The sequence below is a fragment of the Monodon monoceros genome, unplaced genomic scaffold, assembly GCF_005190385.1.
Source record: "Monodon monoceros isolate NGI ecotype Baffin Bay Population unplaced genomic scaffold, NGI_Narwhal_1 Super_Scaffold_21, whole genome shotgun sequence".
NCBI lineage: Eukaryota > Metazoa > Chordata > Mammalia > Artiodactyla > Monodontidae > Monodon > Monodon monoceros.
The window spans coordinates 6,486,729-6,509,480 of NW_021703778.1; the positions used below are offsets into that span (position 1 = coordinate 6,486,729).

Below are 22,752 nucleotides of genomic sequence, written 5' to 3' on the forward strand. Positions count from 1 at the left end.
TCAAATCACACCACTTACTTGCTCTGTAACTTTGTATATGCTTGTACCTCTCTGAACCTTAATGCCCTCATCTGTACAGTGGAAAGTGACACTATTAAGAATATAGGCTTGTTGTATAAATCAAGAACAAGTGTGTTTTAGAAGAAACGGACAACTATATGTATCCAATTATGTGGCAATAAGTAGAATTTTCTTTCCTGGCCTACCCCTATCTTGAATTAAAAATAAGGAACATGCTAGAAATATCAAAAAGCAAGACAGTAGCAAAAGGGGATACCCTGGTGATGTGCTGATTTATACAAATCAAAGCATTTTATAATATTGAGCTACTTCTGTCTGGTAAGTTGGTATGTGGACCAAGTGTACATCTAGGATTATGCTATTACTTTCTTCTTGTTTTTAATTGCACTTTATTAATTTAAACAAATAGAGATAATGATTGCTTATGTTATCTTCGTAAATCTTTTGAAACAAGCCCTCATAAAGACTTGAGAAAAGGCTGGATTTTTTAACTCAAAATACTTTTTTAAAAATAATTTTTATTGGAGTATCGTTGCTTTACAATAGTGTGTTAGTTTATACTGTACAGCAAAGTGAATCAGCTAGAGATATACATATATCCCCTCTGTTTTGGATTTCCTTCTCATTTAGGTCACCACAGAGCATTGAGCAGAATTCCCTGTGCTATACAGTAGGTTCTCATTAGTTATCTATTTTATACCAGGTATCAACAGTGTATATATGTCAATCCCAATCTCCCAATTCCTCACCCCCCCATTACTTTCTACCTATTTAGGTGTTCCATTTCAACATAAGACTTGCCTGCAATGTGATGAATTTACACATTTCAGCATGCAGTCTCAGGAAGTGATGGAGTTGAGGTTATTTCCCAGTCTCAAGGTCTCCCACAGCTCTGAATATGCCCATGTGTATGTTGCATGTGAATTACCCATTGAAATTTACTCTAGGGAACGTCACTTTTATGAACACTAGTAACCTGACCCAAGGTAGTGGACTTTGTATCCAACACAAGTGGACTTTTGGACTGAGAAAAATGTTTTCTACCCTCTACTTTTAAGTCCTTGTCTGGGAAAGGACTATACAGTTAGGAAATGATCCAGATGTGATGATTTGCTACATAATCTTCTGATCGCTTATCAATTTTTAGCATTTCTACAGGGATGAGACAAGCAAAGATGAAAATGTAAAATTTAATTCAGTCTGCCAATTGGGTTCTAATGTAAGAGAGAGAGAGTCTAGCTTTTCAATGGGAGCAGAGATTTTCCGTGGATGGACTCCTACATCTGCACCGCCAGACTAGACCACTGCTCTGAATCACACTTTACGCTTCCAGCTTCTCCGGGATCCCATGCTAGTAACAGACTCAACAGGTCCAGCATCTAACTCACCATCTACCTCCCAGTCCGCTCTCCTTGCCCATTGCTTCTGTTTGTGATTCTCCTCTTCTTGGTCGATACCTGCAGACTCGCCTTGGGCTCTCCTTCACTTTCCTTCTGCCATCAGTCTTCTGGCCCTTTCCCTGCCAGAAAACGGCCTGTTGGGCTTCCTAGTTAACCCGTTGGGCTTCCTTTCCCTTCCATCTGTTAATCATGTCGAAGTCCTCATCAGCCAGGGCATTTGGGCAACAGCTGCTTTGCTTTCTCTTCCTTCTAACAACCAACCGCCTTCCACCAACACACACACATCCTCTACTAAACTTCTGGAATCCCTGTGGGCATGTCATGCCTTTGCTGTAGAACCGGCTCCCTCTGCCTCAATAAATGTTCTTGTCATGAAGATCCTTTCTCAGGACGTCCATCCCTACCTCCCACTGCTCTCCAACCCACACTTTTATTCTGATCCCTTTGCACAACCATTTCATCCCAGACTTTCTGTCTTTAATACCTTCCCTCAATCACTCCGCCCCCAATGTCCAAAGCCAAGCCTCATATTCAAATTTCTGTTGAAATCTACCAACACATCTCCTTAAAATACTGTAGACCCTACGCACCTCTCCCGTCTCTATACCTGTATAACCCCAGCACCACCCTGTTTAACGCTTAATAGCAGCTCTCTTTCCCTATCAGTCCTGTTTCCCTGGAAGACCACATGTTATGTAAGGGCTTCTACATCACGGTTCTCCTCTGCCTTCCCTCACTCCCTACCCCAAGCAGAAGACACAGAAAGAGATCAGTAACCCCGGTGGTGGATTGGAACTGAAGTTTGAACTCCCGCTGACTCCAACCTACACCCTCGACCCCTGCTGGGGGTAAACTGGAAATTCCGACATTCCCACCTTTGCCAGTCTTCACCACAATTACACAGGGTTAAGGACATATAGGGCCGAGTCATTTGACGTGTGCCACGTGCCTTTGAGAAAGACCTAAATAAAATCTCCAGGATTGCTCTGTTTATCAGTTACCTCGGCAGGGAGGTCGGGTAGAGGTGGGGAAGGAGAGGACTGTACAAACGCACATCGACCCTGAAAGGGTCTTCAGGCTGTAGAGGTGATGCAAAGATCCCGGCTTGGTCTGGCCTCGTCCGTCGTGCTGCGGTACGCTTTCACAGTCTTCCATTTGGGAGACACTGGAGTAAACCCTCGCCCCATGCGGCGGGGGCCAGGGGAGGGGGGAGATCGGCTTCCAAAAGCAATGGCTTGACTTGGCCTGTGTGAGGCTCAGATCGTTCTTGAGATGTAGAAAAGCCAGGCGGCCGAAACAGGCGCCGGCCGCCAGCGGAGCCGAGGGCGGCGAGGGAGTCGCGGACTCCGGCCCGCAGTGCGCTGACGCGCCGCTAGGAGGCGCCCCGACCGCGCCGCGGCCCCTCCCGCTGCCAGAGGAGGGCTCGGATCCCCTCCGCCAGCCCCCCGAGCCGCGGGACCAGGCGGCCGGCAGACCGCAGGGGACGCGCGGAGGATCGCCCGGGGCTGTCACCGCGGACGCGCCGCGCGCACCGACCCGGGCCGCGGGCATCGGGGACCGCCAGCCGCCACGCCCGCCGTTCCCCAGCCGGGGTCTTCGGCTCCCGCCGTCCGGTGAGCACCGGCCGGGCGGAGGGCGATGTCCGCCCGGGCCCGCCGCGGTCCCCGGGGCAACCGGGCGCCGCCCCTCGCGCCCCTCTGCTGCTTCTCGGCCGCGCTGGTGGTGCTGTGGTCGCCCGCCTCGCAGGCGTTCAACTTGGACGTGGACCAGCTCACGGTGTACGGCGGCCCCGAGGGCAGCTACTTCGGCTACGCGGTGGACTTCCACGTACCTGCCGCTCGCACGTAAGTTTCCCCGCGCGCGCGGGCCCACCCCGCCCCAGGATGGGTCCCTGCCCCTCTGCCGGGGGACCCGCGCCTGTTCCCGCAGCCTGATGGCAGGCGATCGTGAGAGCCCATCGCGCTGCCCGCTGGGGGTCCCGTCCGGCTCCCCACCACCAGCCTCTTCTCTCGCCTTCCATGCTAGATGTGCCTTGTGAACTTTGAGCTAGGGACATGCCGCTTGCCTAGAATCCGAAGGTCCCGGGGAGGTCCCGAGACAAAGACTTCAGCATCGTACAAAGGGGGAAACGGGACCGAGCGGACTCAAGCCAGTGAAAACCACGACCGCAACATGGTCTGTTTATACGTAGCCTGTAACCGTTAAGGGTCTGGGCGCAAGTGCTGTCTGCTACAAGCAGCTGGGCTCTGTCCTTGGCTATTCCCCCCCACCCCCGCCCGCCCCTCTTCCCTCAACTCACTATATACATAGCTCCACCTAGAGAAGAATTAGGACTATTTGCACCCTCTTCCAAACCAGGTTTCAGACGCCCATAGGTTTCCGCGAGGAAATCAGGTTTGACAGTCGGTCTCCATCCTAAACACGTTTCTGCCCTTGACCCCGACCCTAGTCTCCGTGGGCAGGCTGCTCCAGAGACTGCGTCGCCTGCGCTCACGTTTATGATTCCCAAAGAGTAATTCCTCTCCAACCCTTTTCGCAGAGCGAGTGTCTTGGTGGGAGCGCCCAAAGCCAACACCAGCCAGCCAGACATCGTGGAAGGGGGAGCCGTCTACTACTGTCCTTGGCCCGCCGAGGGGTCCGTGCAGTGCAGGCAGATACCGTTTGACAACACCAGTAAGTGATACTTGTCATTCTCAACTGTGGGTTCTGGTTTCAAAGAGCCACAGCCATCCTGGAGTCAACTGTCCACTTTCTTTGTGCTCACGTGGCCTGTCTGATGGGTCTGTGTTGTGGGCAGCGCAGGTCCCTAGAGAAATCAGCTTTTTAAAGCCGGAGTGAAGGGGAGGAAAATGTTGAGTGCACCCCAGAGGGGGAACGGTATTTTGAGCGTGGGTTTTTGGGCGCATCCTGGTAACTTCTGTTCCCTTACTCTTCCGAAATAAGCATTTTCAGGGGGAGTGGATGGTTTGGAGAAAGGCAGATGTTATACCCTAACCTTGATTCCGGAGAGAATTTGGTTACTTCCCAAGGACAAATCTGGGAAAAGACAGATCCTTAGCATTAACAGTGCCCAAGCTCTGGAGGCAAGAGTCAGCTGCTACAGACCCAGATATCACTCCATGTTGCTGTTTAATTCTTTACAGAAAGAGAGAGTTTTCTTTCAAAATATTGGACATTGGATGCAAACTAGTACAGGCAGAGTGTGGATGGATTACATTCATTTCCAAAATCCCTGGACAGATGTTTCTTATTTAATTAAAGGGAAAATACATTTTAAACAATTCAGTCTGTTTATGTTTCCTCTGGTGTTTTCTCCTTGGGTCTTGAGAAAACAATTTAAACTTAATGCTTTCAAAAACGTTAACACTGAATGTTTTAATCTGTACCTCCAAAACGTTATGAATTCAAAAGGTATATATTATCAGGAAGCAAATACTTCTTTTCAGAAAAATGTGAATGTGTCAACTCAAATAATGTTCTTTGATGAACAATCAATTAAAATACCTTTTGCACCACACAGCTATTTTATGATATATTCTTCATTATTGTTACATTAGTATGAATTTAGAATTTATGTAGAACATCAGTTTTCACAGAATTTTGATGAAATTGGATGGGTGTTATTTACCTGTTACTTTAACTGATTTGCAGTTTTTATTTTAAAGGAGAAAATAGTTTCAATTCTAAGTATATGGGAATCATTTCAAAGAAAAAACTCCTATGCAAGCATTAGCTTGAATTATGACCAAACTAGGAAATATTTTATGAAAACACTTTAAAATTATGTTTTTCATATGTGTCTATATATGGTCACAACAGCTCATTTACCATTTTATTGACTAATTCAGTTATTTCATACCAATTTTTATAAACTTTTAAAGTTTAACTATTAGAAACTGGAAAAATTAAACCACTTGATATTAATTTGTGAAAGAAATCTTTCAATTTGTTGTGGAATCAGGACTTTAGATGCTTCTAATTACTGAGCTCTAGCTTGAGAATAAATTTCCTAAATCAGAACAATTAAGCATAAAGTTAAAGGTATTTTACTAATCCACATCAAAATCATTTGTATTTTAAAACGTATTTTAAATGTGAGCCTTGATAAATAAAAACATAAATTGTTGGCATATTTGAATTTAAGCTAAGGGAAATTAGCATTTGCATTTTGAGACATTTGATGTATTTTTACCAACAGTCAATCTATAGTCATGGACATGAATTTAATAACCTTCTAGAATAGTCCCATAACATATCAACATATCAAATCAGGATCTGGTTAGTATATTTTCTCTTTGATAAGGAAGAGTCAATATCTTATCCAGATAAGATAAGTCACACCTGAATACCTTTCTAAGTACTAATCCCAGTAGATGTCACCGTTCAACAAATGAAAACCAGAGAATACAGACATCAATATGAATTATTGAAAACTGACCACTCCCAACCAAAACTTTCCAGTGTTAAATTACAATAGGCAGCATTTCCCAAAAGTTCATTCTAAAGCAACTGTTCGGAGCTTTGAATTCAGTTTCCCACAGAGAACTAATGCTGAAAGATCGTGCTTTGGCTTCCAGAATAACCCATAGGAATGCACTTAACCCTTACTGTAGCTGAATCATATTTGCAATGAAACAGTAGGGGACAAACTAGTACAATTTTGGCGATTAACTAAATAGGAAAATAATGAGTGTTGAGAAAATATCAGTGTTCCTTGGAGAAAGAGGGGGGTAGATGGCACCTTCTGCACAGGTTCTCAGGAAGACATCTGGATGTTGCAAAGGGCTTTCGAGATTAATGCTGCTGGTTCTACAACTATGTCTTATTTTACTTCTAAATGGATGGGGTTTTCTTTTCTTTTTTTTTTTTTGCCTCATGGCATGCAGGATCTTAGTTCCCTGATCAGGGATCGAACCCATGTCCCCTCAGTGGAAGCATGGAGCCCTAACCCCTGGACCACCAGGGAATTCCCTGGGGTTTTTCTCTTGAGAGATGCATTCATCCTACTATTTTATACTTGCAACCATAATCGCCGTAACTTGAGGGTTCATTAAGTGGAACAAAGTGAGGGAACCAGGGAGGGAGATAGATGTTTCTGAAATAATTGAGCAAGAAATGGAAAAAAAAAAAAAAGCAAGGCATAGGAGGCCACACAACATTTGTAAGAAATGAACGGTCTGTGACGGAATGAACAAAGCAGTGAACAGTGAAAGCCTGGGCGAGTTTCAGAGAGAGAATGACTGAGAAAAGAAAGTTCCCCATTTAGCCATCAGGGGGTACTGTGGGCCCAGGAACCTTGGCTGCTACTGGGAATGGCCTGAGAATGGGTGGGGGAATAGGAATCAGAGGACTGTGGCTCAGGGGTTTGCTATTGAGTGGGGGCCAGCACACTACATACACATCATTTCTACCAAAGACCTTATCCATGAGCCACAAGACGGTGGAATTGCCAGTGAATGCCGTTTGCTGCAAAGCTGTGAAAGGAAGGGAGGGACAGCAGCAGCCTGTAGAGCTATTTCCAGTTCAAGTGTCGGTTCTGTGAGCAGAGTATGATCTTGGAACCAAAGATGAAAGGCAGAAACAGAGGCATTCTGACTCCGGGTGTTGCAGTCAATACTACCAGATGTGTTGCATTTATTCATCACCTACTATGTACCAGTCACTTATACACATTATTTCTAATCCATACAACAAAATGACCATGTAAAACCCATTTTATGAGTAAGGCAACAGACATCAAAGGTGTTTAAAAGATACATCCAAGGGCTTCCCTGGTGGCGCAGTGGTTGAGAATCTGCTTGCTAATGCAGGGGACACGGGCTCGCGCCCTGGTCTGGGAACATCCCACATGCCGCGGAGCAACTAGGCCCGTGAGCCACAACTACTGAGCCTGTGCGTCTGGAGCCTGTGCTCCGCAGCAAGAGGGGCCGCAACAGTGAGAGGCCCGCGCACCGCGATGAAAGCCCTCGCACAGAAACGAAGACCCAACACAGCCAAAAATAAATAAATTAAAAAAAAAAAAAAAAAGATACATCCAAGACCACACAATGGTAAACAGTAGATGCAGGGCTGGTCCTAACAGACTGCAAGTTCAAGGTTGGATCCTATGGAGCTGAGGCACCGCTCACCTTCCCTCCCCCTCCTCCACTCCCCCACCCCAAAGTTACCTTCACAGGTTCCAGTTAAAATGATCCTCCAGAGAAGATCTGAAAGGGGAAAGCAGTTTGGGCAGAAGGTTGTGGAAACCAGAGGTCGTAGAGACAGCCTTTGTCTTGGTGGGAATGATGGGTTGTATGTGCCCCCTCAGCTGCCTCTTGTCCTACCCTCTGCCCATGGGCAGCAACGTGCAGGTTTCCCCCAAAGAGGAAGAAAATTTCTCTGCTTGACAAAGTAGGGGCTCTGAGTGCTGGACACCCGCAAACTGAGATGCACATAATAGAGTGTGATGCGTGGGCATCAATATAGATCACATTACAAATATACCTTTGTACAGAGAGCCATGACTGTCTCTGTCTTCCACCCTGTCTGCTTTTACTATTACATCTGAATTCGAGACATTCTAAGTAAATTTGACCTTTTAATGACGTTGTTTCAACTTGTTCAGGCCCTGGGGGTGTCTATAAATTAATGCTTGCTGTGGTAACTTACTAAACTCTCTCAGCCTAGACACTGGGGGAGACTGGCCTATAATTTAGACCCTGAATCTGGTTGTGATCTTGAACCTTAGTTTATTTAAGGTCAACTGCCTTTTTTTTTTCTTTCTGCCTTTGCGTTTGAAATATTTTTCATTAAATAGTAGTCATTTATTTTATTTTTACTTTATCCTATAACCTGGATTTTAAAAATTACTTACCATAAATGCAAAAATAGAGGAAGCTGGGAATTGCCTAGCACTTCAAATGTATGAATACTATTAAAATCTGTGGTCCTTTCAAGTATGAAAAAAGAAAACTTTCAGGAAGCATATGGTGGTGGGGAGGGAAAAGGGTAGATAATTTTCCTGCTCTGCACAAAATCAAGTGGCTCCAAAAATGTCCTCTCAGCTCCCTCCTGGCTTTCCTTCTTACTTCACTAAAATAAAATACCCCCATCACCAAACTGATTTCTTCCACTTTTGCCTCTAAACTGTGCCCCACGTCTTAAATGTAAAACATCACATCTGCCAAATTCATGCCTCTCCTTTCTAAATCTACTCCAAGGTTCACTGTTTTTCTTCTTCCTACATTTTCCAAACCCATGTGTGGATTACATAAAAACTCCTAGGTTACAGCTCTCCAGCTAGAAGAAGGGTGAATGAGACAATGAAACAGTCAATCCATCTCTGGAATGATAAGAAGGCAAATCGCAACAGCGGTAACAAAAGCATAGTACAAAAATATTTGATTGTTTTAAATGCTCGAATGCAACCTTTTGCAGTGAAAGATAATTGCATGTGCTAATAATGATGATAATAATCACAGCATTAGTAATCACGGAGGGGCAAATAGTTGGGAGCCCTCCCAGTTAGAGACCCACTTACAGAGTGAACAGGAAGAGGTGGGAGGTACCATTGAGATTTGGAAATCATCTGAGAAAGACAACCAGAATTTGCCTGGCCTTAATTTAGCATCTTTGTGTTCAAAAAAAAAAAAAAGAAAAAAAAGAAAGAAAGAAAAAAGTAAAACTTAAAATGGAAGACAATTTGGTTAGGGTATTTCAAAGCTCTAGAATGGTAAGATTTTTTCGGAATTGTGTTTTAGCTTGGAGCCGGGAAGCCTTTGTTGGGGGTGGAGGGGCGGGCAGGAGTCTGTTTTATTTTTCATTTCATGTCGAGTGAGCCCACAATAAGAAGCAGCTTAAAGCATCTGGCGCTGTGACTGGTACAGGGTTGTTTCTCGATAGCATTGGGTGTGCCCTTTTTCTCGTGTGAGGGTTGGGAAACATATTGGTCACATAAGTCTTGCTTTTCTAACTTCCTCAGAAAGAAACCAGTTTTTGTTCAGGAACAAAGCAAAGGCAAATGCAGGGCAGAGCTATCCCAGTAAATGACAGAGGAGATAACACCAAGGTGATAGAACTCAGAGAGAGCAGATATCTGGGCTCCAGTAAGTTCAATTGAAAGTGGAAAAAAAAAAGGCGGAAGGCAGCCCGAAGATAACCTGGCTCCTTTTAAGAATTAATATTGCCAGAGTTAGGGAAAGTTTTGCTTCTCACACACACATGAAAAAAAAAAAAATGTATACACACACACACACACACACACACACACACACACACACAGAGACTGGGGCAGAAAGCTTACTCTGCTAATTACTGATCCCGCTGAGTCATCAGGGGTGCTTAAGCTGGAAGGCTTACTTATTCTAGAAGCAGTTCATGATGGCTCCCATGACTGACAGGCTGGCCCAACAGATGCAACCAACATCCCTCAGCTTCTCGCAGTTGGCTCTAACTTTCATGTGACAAAACACAATGGCCATCGAAGTCCTGGCATGAGAAGTGAAGGGGGAGCAGTCCCCACAGCTCGCAGCACCGGAGGAAGCAATTAGAAAACGGAAGTCCTTGAAAGTCCAACTAGAAATGGGAAACAGATCTGCTCTACGGCTAGTTGGGTAGAATGAGCGTTAGGCGCTTGTTGCTTAATCTGCAAAATTCTTTCAAGAAGCTGGACGTGTGTGTGATGCAACAGGCTTCCAGGCTCTCGGCAGGAAGGATCCGTGCAGCAGTTGCAGCATTCTGGGGAGCAATGTAGGAAATTGTCTTGAAATTGTCCTGAAGGCAAGAAAAACGCACTGGCGCATTGAAGCCGGCCAGGTGTGATGTACGAGTTCAAACTTTACCTGTTGTGTACAGAGTCCTGTATCTGTGAGTTGTGTTGATGAAGAGGATTGCTGACATTTCTAACAAGCTCAGCTAAGCAGTTCCCTGACGGACACCATCCAGATACACAAACATGGGTTTTTGAGGAAGAGAGATAAAAGGCTAATTATTGATCTTCTTAAAAGCGCTCACTTTAAAAATAGTTAATTTTCAGAATTCAGTTCAAATACATTTTCACATAACATTTTAGTGCATCAAGCAAGGTGTACGTGTATAATGAAACGCTAAAATAGATTAAAAGTAGTTTTGATTCTGGGTTACGTTTATGGGGATTTAAGGTAGATAAGCAAATCGTGATGCACGAATAAGAAATTTATACTTTAAACATTCTACCTAATAACACCGGTGTTGCTCTGTTATGGACCTCAGCCAGGCAGCTCTCAGACCAGCTGGGAGGGAATGGGGCTCGTCCCCAGCCCTGCAGAAAGGCCAGCTCCTGGATCTCTGAGATTTAGACCCAAAGGTCTGCAAGTGGAGAAATTCTTCTAGATCCACAGACACTGGCCAAAGTGATCATTTACCCTTTTAATTGTTTTAGTAGAAGTAAAGCATAGATTATAAAAATAAGTCTTTATAGAAATGGTTGCCAGGCATTAGGAGTAGGAAAGAGGGGTTGTCTCCAAAGGGGAAGACCAAGGGAATTTGGGGAGCTGATGGAACTTCCTGCATCTCGATTGTGATGATGGATCCATGATGGTATGTGTTTATCAAAATTCATTGAACTGTACATCACCAAGAGTGAATTGTACTGCGTGTAAATAAAACCAAAAAAGAAAGAAAAAACATTATGGACCATAGCCATTGCTATGAGCATGTGGGCTTAAACTCTAGACGACAGGAAGGTCCGATGTAATAATAGCTGGAAGTATAAGGACACATCCCTGAAAAGCTAAGTAAGTCACCTTACTGCCCCCAAATAGGGGCAAACAATGTGTCAGATCATCAGACCTTCTATACATTGTTTAAATAAAGAACACTATATTCCGAATGTGTTTGGCAAGAAAACTGTGAATGGATGGGCTTCCCTGGTGGCGCAGTGGTTGAGAGTCCGCCTGCCGATGCAGGGGAAGCGGGTTTGTGCCCCGGTCCGGGAAGATGCCACGTGCCGTGGAGCGGCTGGGCCCGTGAGCCATGGCCGCTGGGCCTGCGCGTCCGGAGCCTGTGCTCCGCGACGGAAGAGGCCACGACAGTGAGAGGCCCGCGTACCGCAAAAAAAAAAAAAGAAAAAAGAAAACCGTGAATGGAAACATGTTGAATCGGAATAAATCTTTGCAACGAAGCATCATACTTACTAATTCTCATATCCTTGCTGAAATTCAGGGGCATGGGACCTCTCATTGATCATCTTTAAACTAAGGAGGTCTTACTTCAAACACATTATTGTAGTAATCAAAAGTAGTATAACTGCACTGCAGAGCATTAACTTATTAACATTAGGTCAATTTTATTCTTAAGCTCTGATATTTGACATGTGGCCACAGATTTGTGTATGATATTGCAAAAGCCTCTGTATCATTCTGCTCTGATTTACAGGACATGTAGAGATGAGAGAGAAGGGCACACACCATTGCTACAGGAATAGGTTTACGCAAGGACCCTACACAGCCCAGGTTACACACAGCATCTTACCCCAGGTGTACTGGGTCAGGGCCAACTCCCCCCAACCAGGTTACGGCTCCATTTCAGATCGGTCTGTTGTCATTCCCCACGATTTGCCCACGTGCCTCTGGCATAAGCCACCCCCACCTCTTACCATATGGTTTCCATAATACGTCATGGCACAGCTTACCTCTCAGCATCTATTACGTACACCCGTGTCCCCACTTACCCTGAGCCCATGTCCTGGTGCCTCTCTCTTAACCACCCAGAACATCTTATTCTCCAGGAACAATTTTCTGGTATTTTTCTGGCTTCTCTCTTCCTACAATTCCCAGTGGAAGATATGTTTCAAAAATTAATTCTAAAGTTGCTGCAGATCCTTTTTTAGAAGAAAGGGGGCATAACACTAAAAAATAACATTTTCAAACATCCTACATATGGATGTGTCTCATGTAAATGATGGTATAAATCACACAATTGGGTATTATAGAACCATAAAAAAATGAAGCCTACCAAGAATCAGGATTAAAATGGGGAAATGCTTTTGTTTTAATATTAAGTGAGGACTTCCCTGGTGGCACAGTGGTTAAAAAATCCGCCTGCCAATGCAGGGGACATGGGTTCGAGCCCTGGTCTGGGAAGATCCCACATGCCGCCAAGCAACTAAGCCTGTGAGCCACAACTACTGAGCCTGCGCTCTAGAGCCCACGAGCCACAACTACTGAGCCCGTGTGCCACAACTACTGAAGCCCACGCGCCTAGAGCCTGTGCTCTGCAACAAGAGAAGCCACCGCAATGAGAAGCCCACGCACCGCAACAAAGAGTAGCCCCCACTCGCTGCAACTAGAGAAAGCCCACGCGCAACAAAGACCCAATGCAGCTAACAATAAATAAATTTATTAAAAGAAAACTAAGTGAAAAACATAAAATTCAAAATTGTGTCTACAACTTGTAGAAGAGTACGACAGGAGATGTGCAATGAGAGGCTATCAGGAAATGTAATTAAAACTGGTTTTTTTCCCTTCTTTTTCTAGTGCATTTATTACTTATTTGTAAAAACCATGAACAGGTATTTATTTATGATCAGGAAAAATAATGATAAAATGAAACATGCAAAAATTTCTAAATGAAATTATTGAGTTCACGGAAGTGTTATGGAGATTAACAATGGAAAACCACAATTCAGGTTCTGTACTGGCTGAAAGCAATCTTAGTTGCTTCCTCTTTTGTCTTGAGTGTAGGTGGTAGAGTAGTTTAGAAATGTACTTATTTACGCATAGGTGTTTATGCTTCAAAATACTGAAGACCAAGGGTGTTTTCAATGACAGTTCTATGTGTAAAAATAAGAAGGTGCAGTGTATCACCTGTTTTCATTCTAGATTGCTCCTACATCAATAGAAACATAGGCTTGGTGGTCTGACATGACAGTTTCTAGAGCCTTTTAGAATAAGAGAGCTGTTTGTGGAGGCAAACTGCCTTACTGAGTCCACCAAATTAAAGGCTGATTTCATCCAGAAACGCCCTCATAGACATATCCAGAAATAACGTTTAGTCAAATATCCAGGCATCTCATGATCCAGTCAGGTTAACACACAAAATTAACCATCACATCTTCTTTGAGACTTACAATATATAGTCTCCTTGAAAAGGCACTGAGAATTCATGAACGAAAGAAACCCATTGGACCCACAGGATAGAATATTTTTTGACAGTCATTTCTCCTCACATTTCTTAAGCCAAAGAATGCCCAGGGATTACTGTAGTATCAAATAACCCAAAATCTCTGGCTTAAACCAACAAGGTTTATTGCTTTTTCACACTATCTGGTTAATATGAACTGGAGAGGAGCCTCTGCTTATTCAAGTGACCCAAAGACCCATGCTGATGGAGATTCCTTATTGACACATGCTTTCAAGGTCACTCTAACTGGGAAGGCATGTGGCAAATTGCACATCGTCTATTAAAACTTCCGCCAGGAATTGACATTTACTACTTCTCCTCACATTTGGTAGACCAAAGCACGCCTAGGAGGTTGGCCAGGCCCACTTATTTGAATATCTAACACTTGGTGGTAGACTGGTGTATTTACACACACCTATCAAAACTGTTTATGCACAACCTTTAAAAGAATACTAGAAAGGAAATGCAATAGAAGAGGTTGTCTTTGCAAATGCAATGAAAACAGGTTTTTCTTCTATTTCTAATGGACATATTTTTCAGGACCTTTTTAGGGGGGACCTGAAATAACATAGTTCTTTGGGGCTATGGTCCCAATCCCCACATTTATGGTAAGAAGCAGACAGATGGCAAGGAAACGAAGGTGTTTCTATCAACAGATGTGAAGATATGGGTGAAACTCATACTGACAATCAGTTCTCAACTTGTTCCACCTGGTCTCCATTCTTTGGCACAGATATTGTCTGGGAGGACTGAGTATCCTTCATCCTGTAAGTCAGACTCCTTGGGTGACATGTTATTAAATCATAATGTCTTTTCCCTTCAAAGCATCCTTTGGTTAACTTTAACTCATTTTTACTTACAAAATGCAGTTGACCCTTGAATAACAGGGATTTGAACTGTGCCAATCCATTTATCGGAGGATTTTATTTCAATAAATATTACATTATTAAAGGATTCTTGGATGGTTGAGTCTGCAGATGCAGAGCTGTGGTTACAGAGGGCAGACTGTAGAACTTGAGCGTCTGACACTTTTGGTATCCTTGGTGAGTCCTGGAACCAATCCCCAGCATTGTTCAAGGGTCAACTATTTTCTCTTAAGGAACAGAGGACTTGAAAATAAAGCTTAGGGTTAGCAAACAGTAATATCAAATTTCAGGGACAAGAGGAGCATTAGTAACTTTCTTCAAGCAGGTGCTGTCCTTGACCCTGGAATTATGGCCATGAACTTACCCTTGTGGGTTTTATAGTGAATAGCCAGTGGCAAGTTGAGAAAAAGTAAGGTAAGGCTAAGGGGACAGAGAGTGGTGTGTGTGTGTGTGTGTGTGTGTGTGTGTACACGCACACACGTGCATGCACACGCGCACTTTCTTTTTTAGATTGGCTGGGGTATTATTTTCCTGTTGCTGCTGTAACAAATTACCACGTACTTCGTGGCTTTGAACAACACAAATTGATCATCATAGAGTTCTGGAGGCCAAGTCTAAAATAGGTCTCACTGGACTAAAATCAAGGTGTTGGCAGAGCTGCGCTCCTTCTGGAAGCTCTGGGGAAGAATCTGTTTTCTTGCTTTCTCCAGCTTCTGGAAGTTGCCCACATTCCTTGATTCATGGTCCTCCTCCATTTTGAAAGCCAGCAATGTTCAGCTGAGTCCTTCTCACACTGCCGTGTTTCTTGTTCTCCTTTTCTGCCTCCTTGTTTCACATGAAAGGATCTGTGTTATTACTTTGGGCCCTCCAGATAATCCAGGGTAATCTCCCTATCTTAAGGTCAACTGATTAGCAACCTTAATTCCATCTGCAGCCTTAATTCTCCTTTGTCATGCAACCTAACATAGTCGGGTTTGGGGTATTAAGATGGAGACATCTTGGGGGCTATTATTTTGCTTACCGGAGGTGGTCAGAGAAAGTTTCACTGAGGAGGTGATGTTTGAGCACAGGCCTAAATTAAGTGAGGGAAGGAACCATGTGGTATGGGGCAGGGGGAATGTTCTACGTTGCAGGAGAGTCAATGTTAAGTCCGGAGAGGATAGTGTTCTTGGGAAATGGAGAAAGGCCACTGGGTTAAAGAGAAGTAAGTCAAGAAAAGAATGATAGAAAATGAGGCCCAAGAACCAGGTCTAGACAAGATTATATAGCACCTTAAAAGCCAGAGATAGGACTTTGGATTTTATTCTAAGAGTGATGGGCAGCCAATGGTGGTTTTGAGTAGACAAGTAACAGAATTTGAATTATGTTTTTAAAAGGATCGGTTTAATAGCGTGTAGGCAACCAAGAGCAGAAGCAAGGGGATGGGGTAAGAGACAGACCCATTGTCTGGTGGTAGAAAAGTGCAGTTTGGGTTGAATGATAGCACTTAGGGTTGAGAAATGGTTGGATTTGGGATTTATTTGAAAGTGCAGTTGGTAGAATTTTCTTTATGGATCAGATGAAGGGTACAGAAGAAGGAGAAAAATCTGATCTGAGTAACTGGAGGAATGGGACTGAGACAGGAAACAGCGGGGAAGGAGCAAATCTTAGAGAAAATATCCAGTTGAGTCCAGACACGAGAAACTGGAGATGCTTATTAGACATCCAAGTGATGTCAAGCGAGCAGTTAGATAAATAAACCCAGGGTTCAGGCAAGAGGTTTGGAGATTTAAATGTGGAAGTTGTAAGTACGTAGATGATACTTAAGGCCATGACTAAGGGAGATGGTGTGAATGAAGACAAGAAGTGAGGAGAAGCGAAGTGAAGCAAAGAGAAGAGAGGAGGGGAGGGGAGGGGAGGGGAAAGGTCAAGGTTGAGACAGAGTCCTGGAGTCCCTGACATTTAAAGAAAAATTAGAGAATTGAGGAGGATGTATAAACAATGATAAGAAGGAGTGGCCGGTTAGACCAAAGAGGTCAAGAAGCCAGTGAAGCAATTCGTGTGCATTGGAGTGAACCCTGAACATCTGATTTGGTCACAGAACGTGACTGACAGCTGATAAAAGTAGTTGCAGGGGCATGAGTGTCAGGAGAGAATGGGAGAAGACCAACAGGAGACAGCAAGTCTGTAGAGCCATTTTTTCCCAAGGAGTTCCACCCTAAATGGGACCACAGAAATGTAATCATCGAGAAGACATGATAGCGTGTTTGTAATCTAACAGGAATTGTCCAGTCGATAGGGAAATGATGATGTTGATTAAAGGAGGAGAAGGATGTGCAGAAACAGATTCCTGAGTAGATGAAAAGGGATGGGTGGGACTTTACACAGATGGAGGGATTGGCCTTGGAGGAGCACAAAGACGGTCCATCCTTAGAGAGCAGAGAAAGCAGAGTGAGAGTGGGTTTGTGGGTTTGGCAATAGAAGGAAGAAAACGATCTTCTTTCATTTCTTCTATTTTCTCAGTGACATAAAAAGCAAGATTATCAGCTGAGAATGAGGAAGTAGACGGAGAAGGTTGAGATAAGGAGAAAATGTAAATAGTAACAGTGAAATGGCAGAATGCATTAAGCAACAAAGTGCACAGGGACTGCCCGGTAAATCCTATTTAAAATCTGAATTTATTTGGGGAAGGAATACATTTTGCCTCTGCTCAACCTATAGTATGGTCCTACTTGTTTGGGGTAGGGTTTAAGATTTCCCAGACGATAATTCCATCTTGGGTATTAATCTTCCATAAGTATACATTGCAGAAACAGAAGGTTTGAATGCTGAAGTTCCTGTTTTGTGTAATGTTGGGAATGGTGATTTTGTTTTAAAACCACAAAATGAACCATTTTGTTAGATGATGGTTGGTTCCCTTTTTACCACGTCTTCCGGCAACAGGGATGAGGTCCTGAGGAAAATACAAGCATACAACAGGAGCTTTTCAAGTGCTATTGGGAGGCGAGTTTATATAGCCTTCATCCTGAAACCCAATCATATCCTGTATTTAAAAGTATCGCTTTGAGGTCATAGTGAAGAGATTTATGTCATTCAGTCTGCTTCCTGAGATTCCCATGCTGAGAGATTTTCATAACTTCCTGAAGCAAATACATTTTGGGGACCCGAACAGAGAAGCATGCTATTCTCCTCCCAATTGGAAGGTGACATATAAGTTAAGAGTTCTCATTTCCCCAGCTATGTCAATGGCCAAGATATTTGATCCCAGGTAATTATTCCAAGTATGAGAAAATCTAGAGATGAGAGAAAGTGTGAAAAATTCAAGGAGCTGAAAGAAAATCACTATGGTTGGGAATGGCATGAAATGACGATGCTGGCAAGATAAGGGTGGGATGTGGCTGGTTTTAAGAATTTTGGCATTTTAGAAAGAACTCTAGTGTCAGGACGGAGAATGCATTTGAAGGTGACAAGCCTGGAGGAAGGGAAACCAGGTAGGGGACCACTGCAGCCACTGAGGCTAAAGAAATGGGAGTCACCCCAAGGAAGTGGCACAGGAATGGAGAGAAACAGATGGACTTGAGAGAGATCTAGAAGGAGGCACCAGCAGGAATTGGTAACTGAGTGGCGATAGGAGGTGCGGTGCAGGGTTGGTGGTTGTCAAGGATGCATTCCAAGCTTCTGGCTTGGTTCACGGGGCTGCCATTCTACTAGGTATAAATAGCAAGCAAGACAGACGTACTCGCTGGGCTTGAAATGTTCAAGTCCAGTGGAAGAGAAGACGAGTGCCTGGCAGCCCTAACAGAGGGATAAGCGCTGTAACAGGAGAAAGTAAAAAAGGGTTTAGGTGTGCAAAAGAGGGCTCTTGTTCTTGACTGAAGGGGGAACTTCTTGTGTGGCTGGGAAAGCATCTCGGAGGAGGCATCATTAAAGGTCAGAGGTGAAGGGTGAATGTATGTGTGTGTGTGTGTGTGTGTGTGTGTGTACACACACGCACACACGTGTCTCTCTCGAGGTGGGTGAGATGGGAAGGAAAACCATTCCAGCCAGTGTACGTGAGGTGGAGTGGGTTGTAGCAGGTGCGGTCAAAGTTGAGATCTCAAGTCTCTACCACCCACCTGTAACCAGCTCTGCCCTGCAGATTTGCGTGTTTCCTACGAGGAGCCACACAGTGTTGTGTCTGACCTGCCCCAGCTGGCTTCTCATTTCCCTTTGGAGAGGTGATTCTTTCATTTCTTGATATTTGCTCCTCTAGCTGCATCACGTAAATGAGAACACTCACCCAAGAAATTACTTACATCATACCAACAAAAGTCCATATATATTTCTAGAGCAAACCTTACATATGGCCTCCATCAAATTACATATGAAAAACATTTAAATGATTTTATATGATGTAGAAACAAATGTCTGAGGAACACTAGCTAGGCCCTATTGATTATTAAAAACAGGAAGTTGGAAACGTGGTCTTTATTCTCCAGAAGATGATATAGATGTGGAAATAACTGTAGCAGAAAACTGATATTCTCGTCTAGATCAGGAAAACTATATAATACGAAGATTGTAATACAATATTTACTAGTGCTATCCGAAACCCATATTTATGAACATTGTTACTAGAACTCTAAAAGCATACCTTCAGCTCATTTAACATTATTAGTTATTTAGTTATGTGTGGAACCAAACATTTAAATAGTGATATGAAAAATACAATTTAAAATAAAAGCCTCATGATTTCCAGAAAAGAAAGGTCTTAAACTAGAGGAATGAGCTAGAAGCCTCAAACTCTGAATGGCTGGATGGGTTTATAAAACAACAGTGAGTGTGTCCAGGGAGGGGGGATTCCAATGGCCTTTCACTTACTACTTTATACAATTTTTTATACAAGTTTTCTTACTTTATATTGTTTGAATTTTTAAAAACAATAATCTGAAAGAATTTCAATTTGAAAAGAAAGAGTTTGGGGCCTTACATTTTATTTTATCTTATTTCACTTCATTTTTTATTTCACCTGCATTTCTTTACTACATTTTCTCCCATATATTCTCCATGACTCTTTTTTTTTAAAAAACTTTAAAAAAATAATTAATTAATTTTTTTGCCTGCATTGGGTCTTCGTCAATGCAGGTGGGCTTTCTCCAGCTGTAGCGAGCAGGGGCTACTCTTTGTTGCGGTGCACAGGCTTCTCGTTGCGGTGACTTCTCTTGTTGCAGAGCATGGGCTCTAGGCGCGTGGGCTTCAGTAGTTGTGGCATGTGGGCTCAGTAGTTGTGGCACACGAGCTTACTTGCTCCATGGCACATGGGATCTTCCCAGACCAGGGCTCGAACCTGTGTCCCCCGCACTGGCTGGTGGATTCCTAACCACTGTGCCACCACCGGGGAAGTCCCTCCATGATTCTTAACCATGTGTGAATGGTTATTTGTCAAGCATGGCCCTACATTTTAAAGCAGCTTTCAAGAAAGTGATTTGGATTAGTTGACAAAAAAGGAGGAGTGGAATTTTGCAAGAGAAGCTTCATGTACAAAGTCTGGGAGTAAGACTCAATAGGGAACAGAGAGGAAGCTGCCTGAATGGAAGGAAACGCCATATCTGGAGATCAGGTGTGGGGTCTGGGACCTACATGGTGGAGGGCGGGATAGTTAGATCTGATCTACTAGGTAACGGCAAGAAAACGAGTATGCCCGTGTGTGTTTGTGTTTGTGTACATGCACACCTTTGTATACAGTATACATATATGATATAAATAATAAATCTCAGTTATAATAGAATGTTTATTTAATCAGAATAACATATTTCTGTCCACAATGGATGAATGAATAAAGAAGATATAGATATCTTATATACGTGTGTATATATATACATGCACACACAATGGACTATTACTCAGCCATTAAAAAGGAGGAACCCCTGCCATTGGCACGAATGGACCTTGAGAGTATTATGCTAAGTGAAATAAGTCAGACAGAGGAAGATAAATACTGTATGATCTCACTCATGTATGGAACCTAAAGAAAAAAAAAAACATCTCATAGAAAAAGAGATCAGGCTTATGGTTATACCAGAGCTGGGGGATGGGGAGAAGGGAGTCAAAAGGTAAAAACTTCCAGCTATTAGATAAATAAGTACTAGGGATGTAATATACACCATGATGACTATAGTTAACGTATATAAAATAATGCATGTATACACATAAACACACACACACACACATATATGTACAGTATATATGAAAGTTGTTAAGAGACTCGATCCTAAGAGTCCTCTTCATCAGGAACACACTTTTTCTTTGTGTGTGTGTGTGTATGTCTATGTGACATGATAGGTATTAACTTAACTTACTCTGGTGACCATTTCACAATATATGTAAGTCAAATCATTATGCTGTGCACTTTAAACTTACACTGTGCTGTGTGTTAATTATATCTCAGTATAACTGGGGGAGAAAAGAGTAACACGTTTTTTGAACGTTATATGAAAAAATGAATTAGTGTGATATTTCCTTAAACACTTGAAAATTCCCAGTAAGATGATCAAGAGTATGAAGGCTACAGAGGTATTCTTTCATGGTTTTTAATTGTGGTTTTGGAATATTGGGAGGCATACATTTGGAAGTTTAATTTTCTAGGACATAAAAATTGACCCAGATTCTTTTCTTGGATTTGTTTCTTTTAGACAAGGAGTTCTCTGGCTACCGATATTTTATTTTAAATTTCACATAGGAGTATTCCTTGTTCTCAGATACATAGTTTCAATTTGAATGAAACACTTACAGCATACACTGATGAAGGAAAAGATTATAAATAAACATTTAAAGATTTCCTTTCCCCTCTTCCTGATTAAAAATGTCTGGACAGCTCCTGCGACAGCTTTAAAAAAAATCTCTAGGGTGAAGCACTTGAAGTAATGACTGAAGATTACAGGGAAACTTACTGTTTTCCAGGACAAGGCTGAGGACTTTATAGTTTTTCAGAAACCACCCCATCTGCCAAAATGTTTGCTGCACCTGTGTCAATCTCAGCTCTTCTCTCTCACCCATGGTGATCTACCCTCACTTCTTGTAATTCCTCCCATTCTACTCAGTGAAAAGATTATAAAAATCTGCTTGTAGCCCATATGTGCACCATATTCTACATTCCCTCACTCACTCCTGCTCAGAAATGAATATTCCTGTGAAAAAGGAGCAGAATGTTAGTAGGTTTGCCACTCACTGATTGCCCAGAGACCAAAGCTACCAATTAAGAGAGATGGCTTCAAAGCCCAGAAATGTCGGACAAGCCAAATCAATTTTATTGCTACCACCCATCTAAATTTCTCAGGTTGACCTACAGAGGTCTTGATTTTATCTCTAGGTTTTCTTTTTTCAGATCATAGACGTAATAATGTTCACTGTAAAAACTCAAACAACACAGAAACATATACAATTAAAGTATAAAAAGCCACTACAGCATGTACACTCCCTGCCTTCGAGAGAACCGTCACAAACAGTTCAGTGTCTATACGTTCACACACCCATACACAGAACATTTTGAATTTAAAGGATCGTACTGAGCAATATCCTAGACAAGCTTCTGAATGAATAGATGGGAGTTTGGTCATTCATTCAACAAACTCTTACAGAGGACTCACTATGTGTCAGGCATTGTTCTAGAAGTGGGGAACACAGCAGTGAAGCAGAGAACGTCTCTGTTCATGGGATTCATGTATATTTGGAAGGGAATGGATAGTCAGTAAACAGGCAAACTAAGAAATAAGATCATCTCAATTAATGGTAAGTGCTGTGAAGAAAAGTCTAAAGGGTAACGGGAGAGAATGACTTAGGGTAGGGTGAACTAGCTGCTCAGGGAAGGGGGTCTCAGAGGAAGTAGCATTTGAGCTAAACCCTGAGTGACAGGAAGGAGGGAGCCATGCAGAAAACTGTGGGAAGAGTATATGCAATGAGGAGACAGAAAAGGCTGGGCGTGTTCAAGAAGGGCGGTGTAGGGACTTTCCTGGCCGTCCAGCGGTTACGACTTTGCCTTCCAATGCATGGGGTGTGGGTTCAATCCGTGGTTGGGGAGTGAAGATCCCACATGCCTCAGGGCCGAAAAAGCAAAACATAAAACAGAAGCAATATTGTAACAAATTCAATAAAGACTTTAAAAAAAAAAAAAAAAAAAGAAAGGTGGTTGTCTGAAGCTTAATGAGCTGGGAAAGCAGGAGGAGATGGTAGGGGCCAGATCATGCTGGGCCCTTCCAGTCGCATCAGGAGGTACCAGTGCAGAGGTGGAATGACAACTCTCCAAGGAACAAAGAAAAAGATGGATTGTTCAGTAAGTGGTGTTGAGACGACTGGCCTTTCGTATTGAAAAT

General features: G+C 43.1%; 1 protein-coding gene across 1 annotated transcript in view; it reads left to right on the forward strand.

Moving 5' to 3' along the window:
• The first annotated feature begins 2,985 nt into the window (after positions 1-2,985).
• Positions 2,986-22,752, forward strand: part of ITGA8 (integrin subunit alpha 8) — a 180,798-nt gene continuing 161,031 nt past the window's right edge. The window contains exons 1-2 of the mRNA XM_029236499.1: positions 2,986-3,265; positions 3,961-4,094. Of these exons, the coding sequence (XP_029092332.1) occupies positions 3,060-3,265; positions 3,961-4,094 (340 nt within the window). The 5' untranslated portion in view covers positions 2,986-3,059. The remainder of the gene's footprint in view (positions 3,266-3,960; positions 4,095-22,752) is intronic.